General features: G+C 31.5%; 1 protein-coding gene and 1 long non-coding RNA gene across 3 annotated transcripts; one reads left to right on the forward strand and one right to left on the reverse strand.

Moving 5' to 3' along the window:
• LOC126735132 (uncharacterized) lies at positions 1 to 25,233 on the reverse strand. Of its 2 annotated transcripts, none has more exons than XM_050439064.1 (6): positions 25,069 to 25,233; positions 24,826 to 25,016; positions 24,564 to 24,772; positions 24,224 to 24,512; positions 23,971 to 24,168; positions 1 to 986 (listed from the first exon to the last, which is right to left on the reverse strand). In XM_050439064.1, the coding sequence occupies exons 1-6, from the start codon at positions 25,157 to 25,159 to the stop codon at positions 930 to 932; spliced, it is 1,035 nt and encodes a 344-aa protein (XP_050295021.1). In that variant the 5' UTR covers positions 25,160 to 25,233; the 3' UTR covers positions 1 to 929. The 2 variants fall into 2 exon arrangements, with proteins under 2 accessions (XP_050295021.1, XP_050295020.1); XM_050439063.1 differs by lacking the exon at positions 1 to 986 and adding an exon at positions 16,666 to 17,737.
• Positions 202 to 1,870, forward strand: LOC126735133 (uncharacterized). Its single transcript, XR_007660334.1, has 3 exons — positions 202 to 350; positions 1,062 to 1,317; positions 1,377 to 1,870. It is a non-coding gene; the product is annotated as an uncharacterized LOC126735133 (long non-coding RNA).
• Positions 25,234 to 26,048: the final 815 nt, after the last annotated feature.

Here is a 26,048-nt window from a genome sequence, read left to right on the forward strand (position 1 = left end):
ATCGCCATAAATTATTTATTAATAACGATTATTATACGCCGCCGCCGCCACCGACTGTCGCCTTTAAACAATTTGGCATTAATTTATAAGAGATCATTGACGTCATCGGTTATAACATTTGAACCCGTCCGATAAATTCAAATATCTGCTCGATGATTCTTTTTTTTTTTTTAATTTTTAATAAATCGCGGTTACGCGGGATCCGATAACATCGGATAGTGCGGGTATATGAACCGTCATGCAAGACGTCCCACCCACAGCACTAAATTATCTTGTTCTTAATTAAAATGGGAAGGAACTAATTACGTTTTTCGGTTTTTACGGTTCGACCGTGTATATATACGCTGCCGGTAAATGGTTTATTTGTTTTTGCCGTAATACCCACTGGTTATGAAAGATCGCAATCTTAATCGATCGGATTGACATTAAAAAATACGGTTTGTAATTGCACCAGATTCAGAGATTTCTATGGGTGCAATGCGGTTATTATTTATTTAAGGTTCTCTTAATAATAATTTTTTATTGATATTAATTAAAATATGATCATTGATTTTCTAGAAATATCTCTTTTGATCCTACAGACTTGTCCTGAAATATCTCTAAAATAATCAAAAAATTTTGTATACTTTTTATGAGAATTTTTAATGCTGATAAATGTTGTATTGTTTTCTGTTTTGCTAATGATGCAGGTCGATTTGTTTCTTCTGTTAAATTAAAGTCGTCATTCCGAGAATTTTCATTAAAATTTTCATTTGAAGGTGAGTCTTCTGTTGCTCGATTTTCACAACTACGATCTTCATCAGGAATAGGTTCTGGGACATTGCCATTATTTTCGGAAGTATTTACTATTTTTACATAAGGCAGTATAAATTGCAAATAATCCTTGAGGTAATACAGTTTTTTTCGTTTAGAACCACTTGGAGGGGTCTTCATACTTCGAAGAAATGAAGATCTGATGTTGCGCCATTTTTCCTTACACTTTTGAACTAAAATAAAATAAAAACAAATGAATTTCCAGAAATACAAAAGTTATATGATTGATTATTTCTTATTAATTCTAGGTATCTTGCCACGGGATGCACTTATTCTGCTCTGGCCTTATATTTTGCAAGAGGAGTTACGGCAGTATCGTATATAGTAAACGAAACAACATTAGCTATTTGGAACACTCTTCACAATGTTTATATGAAAATTCCCTCTAACGAAAAGTGAAAGGAAATAGCAAATCGCTTTTACGAATTATGGAACTTACCTCACTGCTTAGGAGCAATTGATGGCAAGCACGTTAGAATACAAAAAATTCACTACCATTAGTAAGTATGTAGTAAACCACAAACACTACCATTCAATTGTTTTACTTGCGGTTTGTAATGCAGATGGCTTATTCACAATGATAGAAACCGGCTATGCAGGCAGAAATAATGATGGAGGAATTTTTCGTGCATCAAATTCAGGTCAGTGGTTGGAAAGAAATAGTCTAAATCCACCCGCTAGTGCTTGTTTGCCACATGATGAGAGCCAGGAAAAAGTACCATATTTCTTCGTAGGAGATAACGCGTTTGCCTTAAACTGATAATTAATGAGACCATTCCCTATACAAACACTGGATAATAAGAAATGTATATTTAACTATAGGTTGAGCAGGGGACGAAAAACCATAGAATGTAGTTTTGGCATGGTAACTCAAAAATTTCAAGTGTTGCTAACCCCCATAAGGTGTACAAAAATCTCTAATATTATAAATATAATAAAATGTGTTTGTGTTTTACATAATTTTATACGAATTAAAGACGGGACGTGGTATTCGACACCAACATTCGAACATCGACTGAATATCGCAGTTCAAAACTATAATTTGCTAGAAGAGATTATTCGCATAAACCCTGCATCTTCTGGAGCTACTGTTCGTAGTTATTTAGCAAATTATTTTATCAAGCCAAATGGTAGCGTCCCATGGTAGTATAACTATTGTTTATAAGACTAATATAAAAAATGTTTATTACCTGAGAGGTTTGTTTTTTTGCCTCTCTTTCCCATGCTTTATCCGTAATATCTTTTCGCGAATATTCTGCGATTTTGTAGTTATAGAGACACTCATATTTTTCTATTTCTTGCACTAAATTTATCTCGTTCGACATTTTCAACTTTCAAATACAAACGTAATCAAACATACATGCGGTATAAACCATTTACCGCCTAAAAACTTGCAGATAAGCAGCATGTAGAAAGCATGTCGTGCCGAAATCTTGTTGCGTCGACTCGTGTGAAGTCAAACATTTGGTTATATAGAAGCGACATTTGCTCTACATACCGAACGTCTACCGCACGGCTGTTGTACCGCTGCCATACCGACCCGTCTGAAAGCGGCCTTAGATATGCAATTTGTGTGCAATATGCACTTTAAGGAGTTATTGGAGTGACGCTGGGAGTAGCAGGAAGGTCTAATGCTATTACTTTTTTTTTAATTATTTTATTTTACTTATGTAAAAATTACATTGAATTAATCGATTTATAATTGCTTAAGATACCTCTGGGATATTCATGGTATTATTAAAGGAAGCCTACATATTTATTTTTTTTTTAATATTTTAACTTTTTTTATTCCGCTGAATTTTATATATTTAAAAAAAAATATCTATCAAGAGTTTTATACATGGTACTGGTAGAGAACTGGTTCAAAAAGTTCCAAAATTGCCCCAATATACAGGCTGCCTCCGATTAAGTCGGCACTATTGGTATCTTTGTTAATATTTAAGATACAGGGTCGGTTAAATTAGCAAACTAGTAGGATTTTTTCTGCTGATTAAAATGATGAAAACAGAAAAAAAATTGAACATCGCGTTTTCGAGAAAATGTGAAAAATGTACTTTTGTTAAATGGAATCCCCTGTATGTTTTTACATAAATCAAAAGATAATAATTTTCTTAATAAAAAAGTTTTTTGACACTAATAGTCTAAACCTAAAAATAACAAAATAAATAAATCAAATGAATAATTGTTTGAATAATAAAATGACAGTAGCCGTAAAGATTTTATTAAATAAAAAAAAACTGAGAGTTACATGTTAGCAAAGTTGATTTTTGTAAAATCTAAATTAGTGAAATGCCTTTTACGCATATTGAAAAATGTGATATGTTAGAATGTTACCTTGTATGTCGAAAAAATACTGACAGAGCGCTAGAAGAGTACCGGCAGAGATTTTAGACTCGTAACTTGCTAAACCGTAGATACTTTTTAATTCTCTACAGAAAATTTAGAAGTAACGAAAACGTGTTTAAAAGAACTAGAAGAAGGAACCAATTTATAGTAAGCGAGAATGTTGAAATTTCTATTTTGGCATATTTTGAAGCTCATATGGAAAACTCAACTAGAGATTTAGCAAGAGCTTACGGTGTGAGCTTAGTAACAATTTGGCGGGTCTTAAAGAAATACAAATTTGTGCCATATAAGTATCGACCAGTACCAACATTGTTGCCTGGCGATAACGAAAGAAGACTTGCTTTTTGCAACTGGTTACGTAATGCATATGAAGCTAATGATAATATTTTAAACCGTATAATTTGAAGCTAATTTTTCAAACAAAGGTATGTATAATCGTAAAAATGTACACTATTGGTCCCAAGAAAATCTTTTCCTTACTGATCCCAGAAATCCTCAAAATCAATTTAGTATAAACGTTTGGTGCGGCTTAATAGGAAGCCAAGTAATAGGACCTGTGTTTTATGATGGCGCTTTGACTGGAAGGAGATATGTTGATCTGATATTATCTGGAGCGCTGGAAGATTATTTGGATAATGTTAACTTGGAGAGACGGCAACAAATCTATTTTCAACAGGATGGAGCACCTCCCCTCAACTAAATGATGTAAGAATATTACTTAATAGACTGTTTGACGATAAATGGATTGCGACACGTGGCCCGATTTGTTGGCCACCTAGGTCACCAGACCTAACCCCTCTAGATTTTTATTTTTGGGGTTACATAAAAAATGAAGAGTATAAAAAAAAATACAGAACCGTTGATAAACTTCAAACACATATTAGGCAAATAATTGGATCAATAGATAGAAGATCAATCTGAAAAGCTACAACACGTGTGCTTAAGTGTGCTCAGAAATGTATTAAATAAGATGGCGATGTTTTTGCTCATTTATTGTAAATTAGTAGTTTTACTTAATGTTATTTATTTTAAAGCCAACTTGCCTAAATTTGACGAAATTATTAATATCGCTATACCTTTGTTATTTTTAGGTTTAGGCTATTAGTGTAAATAAACTTTTTTATTAAGAAAATTATTATCTTTTGATTTATGTAAAAATATACAGGGGATTCCATTTAACAAAAGTACATTTTTTACATTTTCTCGAAAACGCGATGTTCAATTTTTTTTTCTGTTTTCACCATTTTAATCAACAGAAAAAATCCTACTAGTTTGCTAATTTAACCGACCCTGTATCTTAAATATTAACAAACATACCAATAGTGCCGACTTAATCGGAGGCACCCTGTATATATTTTTTAATTATAGCAAAATCAAGAGCTAAAAAACCTTGTGCAAGCCGGCAATAATTTCGTCTTTAACGTATGTAAAAATATCTTCATAACTTCTAAAGTTTTGTATTTTTTCCAATCATCCTCACTTTTTTTTATCAATATTTTGACGACAGTCAACATTCTATGTACAAATTTTCAAAAAAAAAACGGTTTCTAGACGTCGCTCGCACCGGACCCCGTGACACCAATGTAGAGTTTTTACCGTTCGTTAAGGTGTGAAATGAATTAATGAAATGCTCAATGCACAAAAATAGTCAAGTAATTTATATTTACCCACGCACTAAACAAAATCACTTAAAACTACTAGAAATATTTATTTACACTATATTTATTTGCTTTTATTTATGTGTATTTTAAGAAATGCATCAATATTCTGACTTGAACTGGTCTTCTGGCGCTGCTTGCTGCTTATATACTCGGCAGACTGTGGTTCCAGAAGATTCGCTAACTTTCCACTCATCTCCAGAGATGTCGATGTGGATTTTTTAAAGAAATTAATGGATGTCCATTGGCCCCCTATATTTTCAAACAGAGGAAACCTTTGAATATCATATTTATTTCTGCTGTCTGGAAAGTACCACCTCTAGTTCCTCTGTTTCTCAAGTTACGTTTTAGTTTATTCTTCTCTTTCAACCGTTATGAGGGTTTTCTCACCTTAGAATAAATAAAATAGCAAAAGTCTATAAATAATTTTTATAGAATAATTATACGAACGTAATATAAAGCACTTATTTAAATGTACCATTAATATGTTTTAATATTAATAGAACAGCATGTGGATGCAGTATCTCACCGTGTCGCGTTCCCTTCTGCATGAAAATCACTCGGTATGCGAAAAAAAAAATGTTTAACCGCGTATATGTACCGGCGGTACCGGTCACGCGATCCCCGAGGCACGCAATACCCCATCATTTCAAATATGGCGGCGTCGAGATAGGCGCTTTTTGATAAACCGTTTATTTATATTAATTGGCCCAATATCAATAAGTCCACGTGACTAATGAGCCTGGCGTGAGTCCGCCTAAAAAGGCAATAAAATCACGGCGAGCGGAACAGTAGACAGTCCGTGTAAGTGTTTTTTTGAACGGCGTTTAATCGAGTTTTGTTTTTTTTTTTGCTCGCCCTGTTTGTGATTGATTCAGATATGGACAATGTACAGCGGTTTCAAGGCAAACAAATTTCAATTTGTTTTTCTTAATTAATTTTTTTTTACAACCGCACATCAGGGTTAAATAGTATAGTGTAGAGCAGGGTTTGTAAAGAATGAGAAGCAAAATCTCCCGAAAAAATTGTGATCCCAGATTAGGTAAAAAATGTCGCTCGAAATCAAATTTGATCTATGTAATGAGTAGAGTCTGCAATCTGGATTTCTAAGCATAACACTCATTGTAAATAAAAGTAGATTTATTTAATTTTTTATGCTCATTTAACCCCTTCAGACCTGATTCACATTCTTATGTACATGGACTTCCTTATTTTTGTTTTTTACCTTATCTACATTTAATTTCTACCGCAGACCTGCTGTTCATCTCCATGTATACAATATATAGTGACGTATCCGGCAAATAAGTTTTCACAGCACGCGGGCAGCTATCAATTTCTATTTGGTGTTTTTTTAGTGTTTTACTTTGAGTCACGCAAAATCTATTAAATTACCATAAATTTAATAGATTTTTCTATCCCAATCATCTAATCACGCTTTGGTATTTTAGATTTAACAGGGAAAATGTAGAGTGGCTTGGACATTATTTTCTTCAAGATGATAATGAACCGGTGGAAACAAGGGGTGGAGCCCTGTCACCGACTCGGAAAATAGAGGTTTTTTTGAGAAGTTTAGGTGTTTCTAGTAAATTAACTTTGTAATTTGAAAAATGTAAATAACTTTTCTTACAGGAGATCCTGGATTTCAGCAAGGAGTTGGTGTTGATCTAGACGTCAATCAAAGCACTGTTTCCAGAACCTTAGCCACGGTATCTAAAGCAATTTATTTAAAAAGAAACAATTGGATAAAGTTCCCCAACTCTAACGAATTGCTTAGAGTTGCTATTAATGAGGGAGCTCGTGGTGAGCGAATGCCCAGGGTTATAGGTGTTATTGACTGTACTCATGTAAAAATAACAAAACCATCTATTCACGGTGATGAATACGTGAACAGAAAAGGAGTATGCTCAATAAATGTTCAAGCTACTTGTAATGCCCGAGAAATGTTTGATGCATCTTGGCCAGGCTCCGCACACGATAGTCGAATTTGGCGAAACTCCATAGTGCATGGAATTATGTATAATAATGTGCACGAGGCAGCTTTATTAGGTGATGAAGGATATGGTGTTGCCCCGTGGTTATTGACACCATATAAAAATCCAACTACACCAATGCAAGAAAATTATAATTTAATCCATGCAAAGGAACGATGTGTCATAGAGCGCTGCTTTGGTCAGTTAAAACAGCGTTTTCCAATGCTCCCGTATACTTTTCGCCTAAAAACTGAAAACATTCCGGAACATATTGTGAGTACATTTGTACTTCACAATATAGCTAAATATCTACAAGATCCATACCATGATTTTGATCGAATTGAGATGAAAATTCAGCATCCCAATGAACTAATTCCAGAGGGTAATCAAGCACAAATTCGAAATCAAGGTACACAGCGTAGAAATGAAGTTGCTGAGTTTTTATTTCGTAATGATAACTAACATACCTAATAATTTAAGTTATTATTATTATGATAATTATACTAAATAGGTAACTTATGAAATGTTCAATAATAAACTAAATATAAAAAAGTAACAACTAAATAAACTAATTATTTCAATTTTAAGTTTGTGACAAAATATCAAACTATAAAACAAATAAATCGATACTACACCTCATATTATATTTAAATTATGGGTTCATACGTAGATTTTATATTCCTGTTAATAATCCAACATGTCCCGCCTAATTAAATGGTCAACTAACTGCCCACCAGCTTTGGCAAAATTTACCAATGCAATCGCGGCCCGTTCCTGAGCTTCGGCTGAAGACTGTTGAGCTCGAGAAGCAGAAATTTGGACTTCGGCTGCTTCAATTTGTTTTCGTAGACAAGTCTTTTGTAGTTGAATAAGTGTCTCCTCCTTATCAGCTGCTTTAGAACCTTTAGGTGTCATGACTTTAACTTGTTTGGAGCCAGATTTAGAACTGAGGAAGTCATCTTTACTGTTTTGGAAGGAAACATCAATCTCATTGCTTACACCGGCCTGACATGCACCTGGTACCTTGTGTAGAACTGGGTTTTCTCCTACATTCCATAAGTCGTAGATTTTTTTTTGCCATTCCGTCAGTACAATTCTTTTATTTCCAGTTTTTTTCAAGTCAACTATTTTCTTAACTTTTGTTTTCACGTTATTAAACTTTTTCAAAATTTGTTTTGTGTCTAGGTTTTTTCCCATTATTTTATTAAAACCAGTTGTTAATTTTTTTAGTGCATCTTCTTTTTCGTTTTTAATTTTTTGTGTCATCTTTTTATCAAATAAAATTTGATAACTTTCAAGTAGAGTAACAAATAATACTGGTTCGTTTTTATCTTGTCCTAGCTCTTTTGTTGCATCGGAATCTGAAGAATCACTCATAGTTAAACCAGTATTATAATCACTGAACTTTTAAAAAGTTTGAATCCGAACCGAATTACACTAACACACTTAATACTAATAGACGCACTGATAGAAAAACGAGTTTTGACAAGTGTCTTGTCAATTTTGAGAACTTTGACACGCGCTTACTGCGACACTAGTAGATACCATCAGAGACAACCAAAGAGACGCGCAACTGTGCGCTAATAAAATATCCGATTATTTTTCATCTTTCTCTCTCTTCGTGAAAGGTGAACTTAGATGGCGCAGATAGCGTTTGCCGCCATAATTCAAACCTCGGCTATTAAGCATTAAATGATTTATTTTAATTAAAATCAGCCGTTATGTCTCAAAAGTCAGAAGATCATAATTATGTTCTGAGACAGAACGGCTGATTTTAATTAAAACAATGCAATTTCATAACATTTAAATTGGGGTACTAAATAAACTAAATATAATTCTGAAACATTTTGTATTGTATTTTTAGTATATGGTATAATTATAATATGTGCATGCATATTCTTAATTATTTTCATAATTTATAATTTAAGACGGTAACAGTAACATGCATATACATAAATGCAATTAAAATATATAAAGATTTTAATTATCACAGTACTATAATAATATTCCAAAAAATATATCCTTTGGTGTAACACTTAAAATAAAAAAGTTTAATGTTTTGCTGAAGATGCTCATATTGTTAGCGAAACAGGTATCCAGAATAAATAAAATTGATTCGGTAAAATGGTAAAACTGTTTTTCTACTAATTAGTAAAGAATAGATAGGTCTGTTCTATTCTATAATAATGAATATACTGTTAAATTTGTATGTTTATGAAATACATATACACATGTTTAATTATTTAAGATGCAGTATTTTTTTAATCAACAAAAATTAATTAAAAGAATAAAACACAAATACTACAAATAAATTTAAAAGAGCAGCAAATAGTCAGCACAGATAGTCCGAACAAAAGTTATATTATAAAAATTAAATTAATTTGACTATTTATTTTAGTTTTTTAATTTTTTTTAATGTTTTTTTTTGCAAATATCTTGATTTTTCCTTTTGAACCTCCATGGAATACCTATTTTAACTACAGCCTTAACAATTACCTTAATGAACATATTTCTGTTCCTAATACAAGTCAAAACATTAAAATATGTATCCTACAAAAAACTACAACTACTAACTACTGTAACCAAGTTCACCTAAATCCGGTAGGTAATAAAATACGTAAAATTTAAGCACTCGTCCAAAATCTCAACTAATAATGTAAAACAAAACAAAATTAATCAGCAACAACAACTATTCAGCCATATTGAAATTTACGTGTTCATCTTGAGTAAGGATTGCAGTGTTGCCGTACTTAATTATAATTTTAGAAATACTAGAGAATTGGACACAAGCTATCCCGTATTTTTGCATTCATTTAGATAGAGATGGAAGAATGTTTTCTCTTGACTGCTCTGATAATTAAATACATTTAGCATTGCGAAAGATTAGTATTGTGGCGCCACCTTAGCTCACCTTTTATAAGGGAAGAGAGAGACAACGAAATACAATATATACAGATTAAAGAGAGCAACAACAATAGGATAAAAATTTATATCTAGTTGCACGTCTCTTTGTTTGTCTCTGTAGATACTTTTCTCTTAAGTAGTAGGTACTTCTGTTGGGCCGTAGAGTGTAGTATTTACTTCATAGGCGAAATAGATACTTTTATGTAAAAGCAAATGCTACAAAGTAAATACTTTTTAGCGAAGCATTAGCATATACTACTTTTTATGCATTCCACCCATTGTCTTTTTTTTTGTATTTATATGGTCTAAAACTAGTTTGTCCATTCATATGTAGAAATGGTATCGGTTACTGTATTCATACGTACACTCATATGTACATTTGATACTAGTTGCTTTTGTACTTAAAAACCTATAAATACCTTTTTTTTAAGAAAATATGTTTTTTTACAGAGAAGGCCAAAAAATGGATAAAAAAGAGAAACGATACAACTTGAATGACCCCAGCCACATCCAAGAACTTATAGACATGATTGAATATAAGGATCTCTCTGACTTGGAAGATACCTATGTTGAAGCTGGGGATGAAACTTGGCCAGAGGATAAGGATGGGAATATGGTTAACTTAAGACAAGCAGAAACCTTGGAGAATGAAGCAATACGACAGAGCGATGACAATGAAAGTAGTGAAAATGAGAACATATCATTAGCTCTAGTTCGAGAGAATAAAAAAAAGTTAGTAAGCAAACAATTTATAGTCCACCAGTAAATATGGACCATCAGAATATAAATCCTATAGTGGAAGACCAGGTAGAACCAGAATCACTTTTAATGCCACTTTTTCCTATTGAAACATGGCTCTTTACCAAAATATTTATGCTGCGCAAAAAAATCTTTAAATATATTTTTTAAATTAGGGCCCATCATAGATTATAATTAGATGACAATTGACCAATATTATGAGAAAAAAAATTACATAAGAGGATGATAAAGATTATTTTTCAAAAGTAAAGTTTTTTCTCTTCGTGTACACATTGTGTGACTATAAGAAGTTAACAAGTAAGAGTAGAGAGAGATTGTTTTAATATTTCAACATTTATTAAAAAAAATATTGATTTATATTTAAAATTATTATTAAACATCATAATCGCTTTTAGACTATAATACAGAACTAATTTATACATCTTGTAGCCCATTTTCCCTAATAGCATTTCACTTTAAAATCATTAATGGATAAACACACAATTTTATTCTTTTCTGATTAAATTCCGGTATTTGAAAAAGTAAATTAACGTCTTAAACCAAATAGAACGAGATTTATGAAAATTGTTTACGTATCTAATCTTTACTACTACTTAAATTTAAGGTGGAACCCTACTTACTAATGAGTTCCTATCACGAAACTCGATATTCAAATAGAGACGTTATCCGACCGAATAGAAACAAATTTTACGATGTTCGCTTGCTTTTTTTTGAATGAATTAAATTTAAATATAAATGTTGTTAAGTGCATGCTGAACACCTGCTCTCCGGGTATTTTTGTTAACCATTTATGACTATAACAATTATTGTCGACTAGTATGAAGTCTATACGATTTCTCGTATTATAGTTATGTATATCTCCAAAAACTCTTAATTTATTACAAGTATAATTGGGGAGCATCTGATGTTTTAATTTAAAAATAAATAAATAAACGTTATACAAAATTCTTTAATGTACAGACAACATATCTAAGACACCCGACATAGAGACAACAGGCGTGTGACAAATTTTTTCCAATTCTTGTGATAAATCCAACTTTTTTTGAAAATTTTCTCATGACATAATCTGCATGAGCATGGAAATTCAGATTGGCATCGAAAATTGTTCCCAAATATTGAATTTCTTTGGCATACAAAATACTTTCCCCATTCACAGAAATCTGTACATTGCCCATGTCTATAGAACTTAATCTAGACCTTTTGCCAAATATACAAAACTTGGATTTACTTGCATTTAAACTTAGTTTATTTCTACAAAGCCAGATGAATAAGTTATTGAGTTTAAGGTTCATGACCTGTTGCAGTTGATGAATATCTTTACCCACCACATATAACATTGTATCGTCCGCAAACAACACAACATTACACCCCGTTCTAATTTCCTAATTAATATTTCTCTACTCACGGTTTCAAATGCTCTCTTAAAATCCAAAAACAGAGCAAGTACTAGATTATCAGAGTCAAGGGCCCTGAGAAAATTATCAACTATATTAATAATGACAGACTCACATGAATGATTCTCACGGAACTCCGATTGTTTAGATACAACTATTTTATTTATATTACACTGTTCGAGTAGCTGTTCCTTAACACATACTTCAAGGAACTTCTCATAAATAGGTACAGTGTTAATTGGCCGAAATTCATTACACAATTTAGTGTTTTGCACTTTTGGAACAGGAACAACAGTAGAAAGTTTCCAGGCTTGCGGAAAAACCCCAGTACTTAAGAATGTATTGATAATATCCAAAAGACGATCACTCACAACATAAGCAACATCGCAAAGAACCTGCTTAGAGATGTCACTCTCCCCACCACCAACGTTTTTTAGATTTTTAAGTATTTTCTTCATTTTAGTCATCGAAACTTTATTAAATTGTGTCAAGGTATTCTGGACTGAAGGTGGTTCAATAAAATATGTTTGACAATGTACTGCAGGTGGAATATCTGAAAGAATAAGATCAATACTATTCACGAAATAATTATTAAATCTATGTGCAATATCATCCTCCTGTGTAATGATTTCATTTTCAAACTTTATTTCATTACGCATGTTTTGGTTTTTTCCTGGCAAAAGCGTCTTCAGATTTTCTAGAGTTCTTTTTGATTATTTTTATTTAGATCTATGGTATTCGCAAAAAATCTGTCCTTTTCTACTCTTATCTTGTTTACTATGTTATTTCTTATAGCCTTATATTCATTCCAAATGTTGTCGTTATTTTCTATAGTAGTCCTTTTATATAATCGATCCCTTTCCTGCATTTGCTCCCTTATATCTTGAATTATCCATTTTTTATTGGCATATTTCTGTTTCTGCATAATTTTGATCCTTGGGCACATACTGTCATGAATTGTTCTAATATCTGTGACAAAAGTATTAGTTAGTAAGTCAACATCTGAACTATTTCTATTCCAATTGCATGTAAGTAGTTATTCCTGAAGTTTATGGCATTTATAGATTTTAAAAGACCTAGTATAACTTACTATATCCATTGGCTGTTCCTTCGATTGATCCATAGAAATTGATATAATAGAATGGTCACTAATTTTAGGAGTTTGATGGACTTTATGCGAAAGAGATTTGTCATTTGAAATTAAATAATCAATCAGAGTCTGACTTCTTTGGACTATTCTAGTTGGAGACTTAATTATTTGACTAAACCCATTGGTATAAATGATACTTGTTACTATAAAAACTGTTTTTCAATAAATCAAAATTAAAATCCCCAAGAATAATGTTGGTGCCATTAAATCCACTAACTTGCTCTAAATATCCCCCAAAAAACTCTATAAATTTGGCATCTTGTTTCTGAGGCGAATGGTACAAAACAGAGCACAAATATTTACCTCCACCCATAGATAACTCAAAAGACAACAACCAGACATAATCATCAATAGACAATACAGACCCCACCTTATATCTAATATCGTTTCTAATAAGGGCCAAGACCCCACTTGTTCTACTATTGTTACTAGTGCATTGCTCCAAATTGTACCCATCAATAATCAACTCAGATGGTTCAATAACCGGGGTTACGTGAGTCTCACTCAAAAGCAAGATCTTAGGCCTCCAGTCATTTACTAGTAAAATAATGTTATCTTTGTTGTTTATATAACCTTGGCAATTAAATTAAACAATGTTGGTGTTAAGTGCAATATTAAGGTCTAAATGCTACTTAATATATTTATTCCTTTGTAACTCTTCAATTCGCTTATAGGAATCACAACTAGTTACATCCCATGAAACGTGATTGACGTTTAGCCTAAGACCATACTTTTCATTAGATACTACACGATTGATACACTTAACGCTACTTACATTACATTCTTTAACATCAAGGGATCCACTACACTTTGCACACACTTTATTTTCTTTACACTCTTTCAGTAAATGACCATACCGACAGCACTTGAAACACCTTCGGATACCATATTCTTCATTTTGGCCAAAATTTCATTATCTGATAGGTTGTACTCAGACTCATTAATCCCTACCACCTTAATCCTGTGCTCTAAAAGTTTTGGTACCTCAACACTGTAGTTGTCACCCATGTTGTTCTGGATCTGCGACTGAATCGAAGTTAGCTCCTTCTCATTGCCACACTTAATGATAACGCCGCCACTTTTAGTTGCTTTACCTAGCGATAAACCGGCTCCAGTAGTATTGACTTTCTTTCTCAAATCCTCCTTCACTTGCTTTACGTCTTTCTCCGGACCCTTTTGCTTTACAACCAAACCTTGCTGTCATTTTTGGTGCCTATTGCTGCAGCATATGACAACTTGGAGTTCACACTTGATGGAACTGTTGACGGCTTACATTCCTTCAGGCTGGCAATTTCATGTTTCAAATTCTGGTTTCGTTTAAGAGAAGCATAAATATTCCAAGAAAAAAATTTAATTTAAATTGTTTAAAAAATGTATTCTTTTATTGTCAAAAATGCTGATAATGAATTTTAAGAAAAGCTACATGAAATACTCCTTGATTATGCCTAGAAATATAATTTGGAATGCTAAAAAGTTTTTAAAGAAATTTTTGATCATTTAGAAAGAACTTTGCAGGTATATCTATTTTGATGATATGCTTTTTTTAAGTTATTCTAAATAACCTTAAGATACGTTTATATGAAATTTCTAAAGGAAAATTCTTTTTGCATTTTTAAAAATCACATTTTAATTTTTTATTTTGGTGACTGCTGCCTAAATAATCGTTTAATTTTTTTTATTTACACTATTTAAAAAAAATGGAATTTTATTAAATTTACAGCCTGTAATAAATTTTATATTTTTTGTACTATTTTATGGGCAAAATATCTTGTTTTTGTCAACTATTGCCAAAAAATTTAAAAAAAATTAAAACTACAGTTAAAAGAATACTAATAAATTTAAGTTTTTAGAGTTTATTAATGGTTTTATGGTTTTTATTTACAACACTTTTGGAATTTTTAAAAAAATCTTCCTTATAGTCTTTTATTAAATTTTGTATTTTTTTGTACTATCTTAGGGGTAAAATATCTTGTTCAAATACAGTTATTATTGCCAAAAAAAACACACTGCAGTTAAAAAAAATTAAGATCTGGTAAACGTATGTTTTAAGCATTTCTAAGATTTTTTTTTTAAATATTTTTTTTTTTTAATTTTGCGCAAATTTGTATTTTTTATTTTTACCTTTTAATCATAATTTCATTTTCTTTTGACTTTTCTCAAAGTCCTTTTATTTAGTTTTATACTATTTTAGGAGTAAAATATATTGTTCAAATACAGCTAATATTGCTAAAAATTAAACAAGAAAAATAGAGTTTAAAAATAATAAACGACAGTTAAAAGAAAAGAAACAAACGTATGTCTTCGGAATTCCTCAGAATTTATATAAAATATCCTTTTTTTCCTAAATTTTGAAAAAAAAAAACGACATACAAAAGCAAAAGATTTTAAATGCGACTTAAGAGCTTTTTGAATTTTCTACAAATTGTTATTTTTTATTTTGACGACTTAATAATCATTTAATATTCGTTTGACTTCCTCCAAGCCCTTTTATTAAATTTTATATTTTTGCTAAATGTTACACATAAAAAATAGAGTTGGAAAAATTATTATTTTTAATAAACGTACGTTTTAACAATTATCGAAAAAATATTCAAAATTTCAATTTTTTTTCTAGATTTAAAAACCATACTCTTGAAAACAAAAGACTTTTTTAAACGTATGTTTTGCGCATTTTTTTAAATTTTACCCAAATTTTTAATTTGAATTTTTATAGCCATTCTTAATTAAGTATTAATAGTGCTATTTTAAACTAAAGTTCTTTAGTTGTACAATGTTTATATGTATATTTTTTCAGCATTTTTATTCTGAAATAAATTTTTTTATTCAAGTTCTTTTTGAAATTTTGTATTCTTTTTATAACTTTACGGTCAAATACAGTCAATATTACGAAGAATAAAAAAAATAAGATGATCGAAAAATAAGTAAATGGTTAAAAAGTTTATATTACTAGACCACGAAAATCCTATAAAATCTTTGCACCTATCTACGTCATATAGTCATGAGGATGATCTCATAAAAATCGAAACATCAACCAAATTAAATAAACCGATCCCCAATAAAGTGGAACGCAACATTTAACAAAGTGTCTGTGTAAAATTTCAATTATTTTTATTATGTTATATGTGTAGCATGTTTGCTAAATAAATATATATTATATTAAGATCGCCTAAGGTAAATAAAAATACTATAGTTTTTTCAAAAAAAAAATATTTTTTTATATCTAGTTTTAATAAAAACTATTAAGGTTTTATAATTTTCCATGACTTTGATATTATTATTTGGAATAATAATAATAATGTAATTAAAGAATTTTTTAGACGCTTAATCTGTTGAAACTGCCTGGAAAAGACTTAAGAGTAATTAGATAATTATTCTAGGCACTCTAAGTCATATAATAACATTCTAAAATTACTCTTGGATATCTAGAATTAAAAGGACAAAGTCCTTAAGTTAGTCCAATTTCCTTCAAATACCTGAAAGAAGTTATATGTAATTAAAGAATTTTTTAGACGCTTAATCTGTTGGAAATGTATGACTTAAGAGTAATTAAATAATTATTCCAGGCACACACTTATTATTTTGTTTTAGTATCTAATTGAAATTTTATTATATCGTTTTGTTTTGTATTTTTTCTATTAATGTAGGAATAATTTTATCCAAAAACTATCAGATAAAAAAATTATTTTTAATTCTTCAACAAAATTAGTAGCAAAAAATTACAACGTATTTCTGATTTTTTTTTTCTATTTCGTAAATAAATATTTTCATTTCTATTATAATCCTATTGTTAAATATTGTTTTTTTTATATTATTTTGGAACCAAAATACTTCTACAAACTAAAACAAACAAAAAAATTACAAAAAAATTACATTCCTAATACCCTGTTATCTCGAACTTTAGACATGTTTTAAAAACGTTCGATTTATTTTTTAATACCATGGATCACTTTTTGGGAAGCAACTAGAACGCCAGGTATATTACCTCCATACAATCCCAATTATTACCTTGAGATCGCTCCAGATTAAACAAAGAACAAAAAAGAAAAATCCTCTCCCTCGACTCGTCCAGGACTATAATTTCGAAAATCAAAGCGGGCGTAACATCACCACCTTTCGAAAAGTCCCACGCTGAGTTCCCCTCTACAATTTATCATCGGCAAACAAATGCCGACGCAGTAATCCCGTACAAGGGAGGGAGAGGGAGGCCCTCGCCAAAAATAATACCTCTACTTGTTCTTTGAAACCTTTAAATACCAACGTAGTTACGACGACGTTGGCCAAACTTCCAGAGGGAGAACTTCAATAAGAAAAAAATAAATAAAACGAGAAAATTTGAATGGCACGAGGGGTGACCGACCCGTGGGAAACGGGTGGGATTTTTAGTCAACTTTGACCCCTCGTTAAACTGGTTTTCGCTTAAAAGGGGTTTTCTTTAAGGCTTAAGTACCCGAAAGGTGTGGGCACGCAAATAAGCCTGCACAAAATAATTTAAACGTTTTTTTTTTCTGGTTAGTTTTTAAGCCAATTTTCTGCGAGGATTTCAAAAAGATCTTGCATTCGTTGAATAAATTTAGGACTTGAAAGGGAATCGTCTGCCATTAAATCCAACAAAGACTTATATTTTGCTGCTTTTTCTTTTTGGGCTAGGGTCATTAGGATCAACTTTAAAGTCATCTGGCCTCTGTATAGTCCATAGAGAAAATGTCTTTTCCAGTGTTTTTGGAAATCTTTGTAGCTGAATATCTAAAATTATAAAAGACAAGTTGAAAAAATTTTCTTCTAATATTAGTAATAATAATAATAACACCTAGCATCTGTATAGTACATAAAAGGAAACAAGTAAATCAGTGCAACTTTCTTATTAATATCTGCACCTTAGATTCACGTTTCACCGGAGATTTTTCGTGCACAATTATGCATACTACTTCAAAGAAACATCCAGACAGTACTTAGTCGTACTTACCAGGATATAGTACAGAAAATCTAGCTTAAAAAGGCACGATATCCGCAAAAATAGTATCGCTATTCATATTTTGACTATCGATCAGATTTGACAAAAGACGTTTAAATCCGAAAAGTATGAATCACGTCTGTAGATTTAAGAATTGAGGGAGCACAGCCTTTGACTTTCACTGACCACCTGCGGACCATCACCAGACTGATCACCAAAAGGTGAATGATTTGTATTTAGTAGTTGAGAGTTTAAGAGAGATATAGAGAATTCAGATACTTCATTAAAATTCTCTTCTGTAAATTAAAACCATCCATCATTTTGAGGAGACTTTAAAGAAGCGGTATGTTCTTTTTTATTGTTCAAAAGTTACCGCATTTTGCGTAAACTTAACTTGCTCATGGTGGATTTATGGATAATATACATAATTTTTTGGTCACGAGTTAAGCTTTAATTTAAAAGTCTTTATTCTCTAAGAGAAGAGAATAATAATTATGGATACAATTTGTGAAAATGTTGAAACAAGAGATGATAATCAATTTGACTTGATATTACCTAATAAGGTAGTTGAAGTGGACACATCACTAGTGTCTACATCTCTGAAATTGCTACTTACATTTCATTTTCAATCAATTGATTATTGGAAAATATTTTTTTTTTAGTTTTGGGTAAAACTAAGAATAGCTGTGTTATATCAGAACCTAATGTCTATTCCTACAAAGTAGGGATAGTTAAGCCATGATCAGTTAAACTTGGCTTTTCAACTTTGCCATATTTAACGTGAGCTATATGTTCTTTTTAAAAGCTGATATAATTTTTTCTTCTTGTGTGCCCTTTGTAAAATCGTTATAATTAAATTCATAGATCCCGGGCTTTCAATTTGTCTTTATTATATCTTTTGGATTTTTTAAAATATTGGATGAACCTTAATAGATCCTTCTTAGAGTTTAGGCCCTGTCAAACCTTTTAGCAAAATAGGATCATATGGTTTTACAACAAAGGTTTGCTTATTTTCCTTTTTTTGAAATGTGATAGAGTTTGTAAGATTAACTTTAAGCTTATGTCTTTCAATCATCATATTCTTAATTCTATCGTCATAATCATTAACCTTAGCAATTGTTTTAACTTTTTCTTTATGTTCATTAAATATTCTACTACTTATAGGACCAAGTAGTAAAAGATTAAGATGAGAAACAATGAGATCCAACGATGAACCAAAAAATGCATGCTAGGCATTTTATGTTGAAAATAACAATTAAGAGTCTTTTCTATAAATATCCAACTCTAATCGATTATTGTTTTTGAGTCTCTAAGAATGGAAGTTGGTTATTTTTTTCTTATTAGAAGATTAACTTAATGGATGAAAAATAGTTATTGAGTTATTCTACAAAATTATTTCGTTAGTTAAGTAGTTGTTACTCAGAGATTTATGGTGGAGACAATTGCTTATATTTTATTGCCAGGTTTATGAATTTTTGCTTAATAATACAATTTGAAATTGTGAACTGGAAACAAGGTTTTTGCAATCATTTAGTGCTGTCTTAACCTGCGAGATCATTTTTGAAATAGGGATCTTAGAAATCGTTTTATGTGGGCTATTTTCAATAAGATCATCAACTTCTTTAAAATATTCTGCTTTGACTAAGATAATAACCATTAACAATAACATTACATTGATTAACAATAACATTGATGATTCAACACTAAAATCTGTAAATAGACAATCCCGGCATTTTTTGGAAATATAAACAAATTTCTGTGCTTGAATTCCCTCAAAAACCGTAAGTAGAAAAAAAAGTACTTATAGAACAAAAATTATAGAGCGCAAAAGTATCTACAAAAAAATCTCGTTGAACCACATTGCTGCAACCAATAGTGCATAATATAGAGGGTACCAAAAGTGGCAAAAATTTGCTGTTTTCATTTTTTTTGTATGTAATATTTTTTTATCAGTCGCGAGGATTTATAAGGGTGGGAAAAACAAATAAATGTTGTTTTCCCATTTAATTCGCTATATATTCTGCACTTCGTAACCAATTTTAATCAACAAGCTGTCAGATTAAACTTACAAAAAGTAACAAGAATAAGAACAAAATTATCTAAGAAAGTTAGGCAATATGCTGTTTATAGCCGATCTTCTATTATATTTTCTCGTATTATTGGGCGAGTTTTGTAAATGTGGTCTTTTATTTTCCCCTTTAAAAAAAATCGAGACAGGTTAGGACCGGAGACCTAGCTGGCCAAAGAAATAAACTTTAATTTCCAATCCACTAGAAAGAAAAGTGCTGGTCAAGGTAGTGGTGACTTAGTTCATTGGCGGAAGACTCACTGTCTGAAAATCATAAATTTCTTCTTGTCGTCTTTCCGCACTACACATTCAATGTCCAACGTGATAGAGTAACTCTCTGAAGAAATTATGAATGTTAAAACTTAATTATGTATTGTGGTGCAGCCTGCGGATGTCAGAAAGTGTGCTCTAATGCACAATATGCTTGAAAATTTTGTGAAGGAGAGAACTGCGGTATAATGTGTCTGGCATCGACATGAGAACCGGACATACAAAAAATCGAACTGGCTAAGAATCATAATAGAAAACCGTATAAAAGCATATCTGAATGTGCGATGGCATAGGACCACCAAGATCTGAGGTAGATTTGATTGAGGATTTACCTAATAAGGAATGCAAAGCAAGAAATCTAATATAGAACAGTAGAAAATGATATTTATGACAATTTCCGCAAATATTTATTGCCTTTTAAGTTTTCTATTCACGTTGCTATGTATTTGTAATCATATGAATTAAAAAAATCGCATGCAGTAAGCCAACATCGAAGAAGTAAATATTTAATAAAAAATTTACTAGTAAAAAAGTTTGTGAGTGTTCCAGTCTTTAAATACCTACTCGAGAGTCATGCTTTACACAACGTCCGCGTTACATTCATTGAAATATCAAAGTATTATATTGAAAACTAATAATATCATGAGAATGGCAATTACTTGACATATATTTTAAATTTTGGCAATTTATGAGTCACATGAATCCGTAGAAATCAAATATTGAAACCAAAGCAGGGCAAAATGAAAGTATAAAAAATACAAAGCAACCAGACTTAAAAAATGATACTGCATGAATAAATATGCTTTATACAGAGAGAAAATAAATAAAATTAAATATTAATTGAATACTAAAAAATATATAAAAATATACAACAACTACAAATTATTAATTTCTTTCTTTTGAATCTTTAAAACTTATATGCTAGCAAGGTAAATACTTCATTACTGGTAAGTGCGCCAATAAATACATCACCTTTTTGAAAGTTCATAGAAATACCAGTTGCTATCCACATGTATATGTCGTATATACTTATTGTACAATTATATACTTATTATACAATTAAGTACCAATAACCAATTAGAGATGTTTGTAATACACAAAAAATATTGTACATCAAGTACTTGTTTCACCAACATCTAAAAAGATATTTTTTATAACGCCAATTGATCTCGTGTGAATAATTTAAATATAATGTAAAGTTCAATATGTTTTTTGTAGGTTTTTCAAAATTTTTAATGACAAACATTCTTTGAGTTTTCCAAGAAATCCCGGGATTGTCTATTTCTTTGTCAAACCAATATCTTAGGATTGTCTCTTTCTTTGTCACAGTATAAAATTAGGACGAAACTATCATGTAAATATTCCTTGTGTACGAATATCTATTTTACTAATGGTCTAAGTACTTAAAATAAATGCTCTTTCGCATTTTCCATATGCTTTGTGTTAAAGAAGTCATGCATGGAGGTAGTTCTATGCCAGTTTAGTCCATTAAAGGTTGCAATAACTTTTAAGTTTGTTCTGACCATTTTTCTGCTTCAAATTATAATAACTCTGAATCCCTCTGAGTCAAAGCTTAGATTTGATGCAATTTTATGGTCTCCTCTAAAACTTCAGGTTCTGTTAAAACACAGCTATTCTTTGTTTTTCCCATAACCAATGATTCTCAGATTACGAATTTGTTGATAATAAAATTGAAATTGCAAATCCAGAGACACTGATGATACAGGGTCCGGCAAAATGATCTCCCACATTTTGCGCCGCCACTGAGCCCGAATCACTAAAGAGGGAGCCAGCTTAGCGTAGTCGGTTGGCTGCGCGCGCCTTACCATTTCTGTTGTCGCAATGAACTGGACGGGCGAGCATCGTGCCTTCGTTATCAAAACATTTTTCAAAAGTAGCGAATCTGTGATTACGACACAAAGAAATAATCGTACTCACTTCGCGCTTGGTAGACATGATCCAGTTCCAGATCGCAAAACAATAGTGTTGTGGGTTTCAAATTTTAGAGCTACAGGTTCAGCCTTAAAAAGAAAATCAACTGGTAGACCCAGAAGTGATCGGACACCTGAAAACATTACAGCTGTAAGAGAAGCAGTTGAACGATCTCCTAGACGTTCAGCTGTTAAACATAAACATGCCTCTGCTTTGCGTTTGTCAGATCGTTCTGTGAGAAGAATTTTGCACACCGATCTGAAGTTCCACCCATACAAAATGATGATCGTGCAAGAACTGAGTGAACGGGACTGGGAAAATCGCCGAGAATGTTCCAATGATATTCTTCAAAATGTCCCGCAAAATGCGCTTTTAATAACGAGTGACGAGGCTCATTTCCATTTGTCTGGCTGTGTGAACAAGCAGAATTTTCGCTATTGGGCACCAGAAAATCCGCGGCAGCTCCATGAAAGGCCACTTCACAGCCAACGTGTTACCGTTTGGTGTGCTGTTGGTTCTTTTGGTGTTTGGGGTCCCTATTTTTTTGAAGAAGGAGGGGTAACGGTTACGGTAACTGCTAATCGATATGTCTACATGCTACGTAATTTTTTTGAACCAAAACTTAGGAAACTTGAACATCCGGATGTGTGGTTTCAACAGGATGGGGCTACAGTTCATACGGCAAGAAGGACAATGGACCTGTTAAGGGAAATGTTTCCAGGACGCGTAATCTCGTTACGTGGAGACGTTGGGTGGTCTGCGCGTTAACCCGATCTTGCCCCATGCGACTTTTTCCTTTGAGGCTACCTGAAAGAGAAGGTTTTTCAACATCATTCCCGAACCATTGACGAATTGAAAGCAGCAATACGCCAAGAATTTACAGGAATATCGCCTCAAATTACTGCTCGAGTAATGGAAACTTCAAAATCAGCTTCGAATGTGTGTCGAAAGAAATGGTCGCCACTTGGACTCTGTAATTTTTAAAACTTAATAAAAATAAAATGGCATACCATATATTTTTAGTTAATAAAAATAAAATATAAATAGCATTTACATTGGCGTTTTTATTAAAAATCAAAATGTGGGAGATCATTTTGCCGGACTCTGTATGTGGTTATCTTATCAAATAATGTCTAGTCAAATTATCCACCATCATTACCATTAGGGAGTTGTTCCCACAAATGGTATTGATAAATATTCTTTTCTCTTAGAGAATGGAAAATGCATTGTTGCTAAGGCTGGTCTTTCAAAAGATAACTTAACTCTTGAGCACAAAATTATGTCCATAAATCCACCATAAATAAATTAAGGTTATTTCTAAAAAATGAAAGAGCTTAAAGGTCTCTTTATATTGATTATAGAAATGAATCTAATTGAAGTACATATAGAAATTATTAACTCTCAATTGTTAAATGCAAATCGTTCACATTTTGGTCACAGGCGGTCAGTGTAAGATAAACCCTTTGCCTCTCAATTCTTGAATCTATAGTCAAGGCAAATGCTCGATTATGCTTATAATTACTTACAAATATTTAAGAGACAAGAATCATACTTTTTGGATTCAAGCGTCTTTTGTCAAACTTGATCAAGAATTAAAATATAAAAAATTCGCTAGATTGACTATGTTAATATTTAAAGAGTGAAAAAGTTCAATACCCATTCCCATATCCCATCTTAAAGAATATTAATAAAATGATTTTTTTTAATGTAATTGGGTAAACTACACTAGAGAAACACAATTTGTGATATACTAACTTGTTCCGGGTCACACTCAAATTCCCTCAAATTTTGACTCAAACTCTTATGGTAAATTCTAAAAAGATCGTCACACCGACTAAGCGCTTCTTTAGAGGCACTACTAAACAGAGCAAAACTCAGATCGTGTATCGGAGTTTCTTTTGCAGAAAGTTGCCAGTCTATGAGACACATTTTCTGAGGATTGACTTTTGCGCACTAAAAAACAATTTCTAAATATTGGTTGGTACTAATAGGAAAACATTAAACTTACATCTTTATAGAGAAAAAACATGTTATTCGGATGACAATCTCCATGACTAATCACAAAAATCTGCTCCATAGAATTTTCGAGAAATGTTTTCCAGAATTCTGGAAATATTTCGCTATACTTCTTTTGAGCTAAATCAGCATTTTTGTTACCATTTACAACCCTTTTTCCCATGTCTATTACTATTTGCTCTAAAATCTTAAAAGTCTTAGGGTCCTCGTTTTCTACTTTTCGAATGATATTTTCCTCTATACTGGACGTGAGCTTTTTAAACTTGTCAGGGTCTTTATATCTTAAATTACTAATGGTGACAAATAATTTTTGTAAAAATAGTTTTACTTACCCTAAGGCTAAGGAAGCAGCATGTAGCTTAGCATATTCCTTAAACATTAAGGACATATGATTGAAATCCATGCCATCATCATATTTCTCATGACATTTAAACCCCTTGAAAGTAAGATCCTCCATTAAAATGGTTTCTTTTCCTTCATGAGTGGATCCTCCATAAAATTGAGGAAAAGCAGTGAATGGTGCAGATATCTTATGTTGGGCCTAAAATATTTATGATTCAATTATTTTTAACTAAGCTAAATTTATTGATTTACTTGGAAGTTTGCCAATTCTGGTAATATTTTGCTGTAAGTTTCATATTCCCTATTAAAAACTAGAGTGATTGGTCTTACGATCCTTAAAGCCGGATCTCCAGGGGCTACTTTTAGTATTAGTCTATGCTCCAAACCACTTTTCTCTTGGATGCGTATTTTTTTTAACATACCCATAAAACCATCAATACTTTCTAAAAAAATTATGAAAAATGCATTTAGATAATAGATGCATAATATGCTTACCATTTTTAATCTCTTCGGTAACACTTTCATGCCAATTAACATCCAAGCCATTCTGGATCAGTTTCAAATATTTCGCTGATACACTCGTCATCTTTCACTTAAAATGATATTACAATTTTTGAAATTATTTGATTAACACATCAAACTGCATGATGAAATAAAAATATTCTTCAAGGTCTCTTCAAGGTTTATATCTTATTTGTTTCAATGACTGTTTAATTTAGATCGGATAACCATTATCAGTTTGTTTTTATTCATATAAAAGAAAATTAAATATACAATTCCTATAATAAATATTGCAAAAATAATTATTGTTTTTTATTTGGGAAAATTCCAGGTTTCTAGAAACTGTTGTGTTAAATATATTTGTTTTAATTGTTGAAAGAGAATTTCCAATTAATATTATAAGATTTTAAAGAAAAAAGCGTTTATTCGCTAAAAACAAAACTGACCAATGAATGACTAATAAATGTTTACTGCGTAATATTGAAGCAAATAAAGCAGCACAAGATATATTGTTTAATTTTCTCAATAGCTCGTTTACTTAATTAAAAAAAAGTAAACGTTTCGACTTATATTAAGTCAACCTCAGGACACTAAGTCTAGGTTTCTTAAGTTATAATTAAAATAGGAGCGTAGAGTTATTTTTAACATGAGTTAAAATGTAGGTGTTACTGTGGGCAAACTAGAATCAACAATGATGATTCTACATTGACTTGACATTGACTACGACGACATTGTTGATTCTAGTTTGCCCACAGTAACACCTACAATTTAACTCATGTTAAAAATAACTCTACGCTCCTATTTTAATTATAACTTAAGAAACCTAGACTTAGTGTCCTGAGGATGACTTAATATAAGTCGAAACGTCGACATTTAGGTAAACAGGTTTCTGTTTTATTTCTGACCCCACCCAACAACCCTCCGCAATATTGAAGATATTGGGTCACAAACACGAAATTGAAAAAAAAAGTAAG

This window comes from Anthonomus grandis, chromosome 4 (assembly GCF_022605725.1).
Source record: "Anthonomus grandis grandis chromosome 4, icAntGran1.3, whole genome shotgun sequence".
In the NCBI taxonomy this organism is placed as follows: domain Eukaryota; kingdom Metazoa; phylum Arthropoda; class Insecta; order Coleoptera; family Curculionidae; genus Anthonomus; species Anthonomus grandis.

Coding starts and splice junctions, on each gene's coding strand:
- LOC126735132 (XM_050439063.1), bottom strand. CDS start 25,159: ATGACGAGTGTATCAGCGAAATATTTGAAACTGATCCAGAATGGCTTG. Junction 24,513..24,563: donor GCTGCTTCCTTAGCCTTAGG/GTAAGTAAAACT, acceptor TAGTAATTTAAG/ATATAAAGACCCTGACAAGT. Junction 17,738..23,970: donor TTGAGTGTGACCCGGAACAA/GTTAGTATATCA, acceptor TTATAATTTTAG/ATATTCAGCTACAAAGATTT.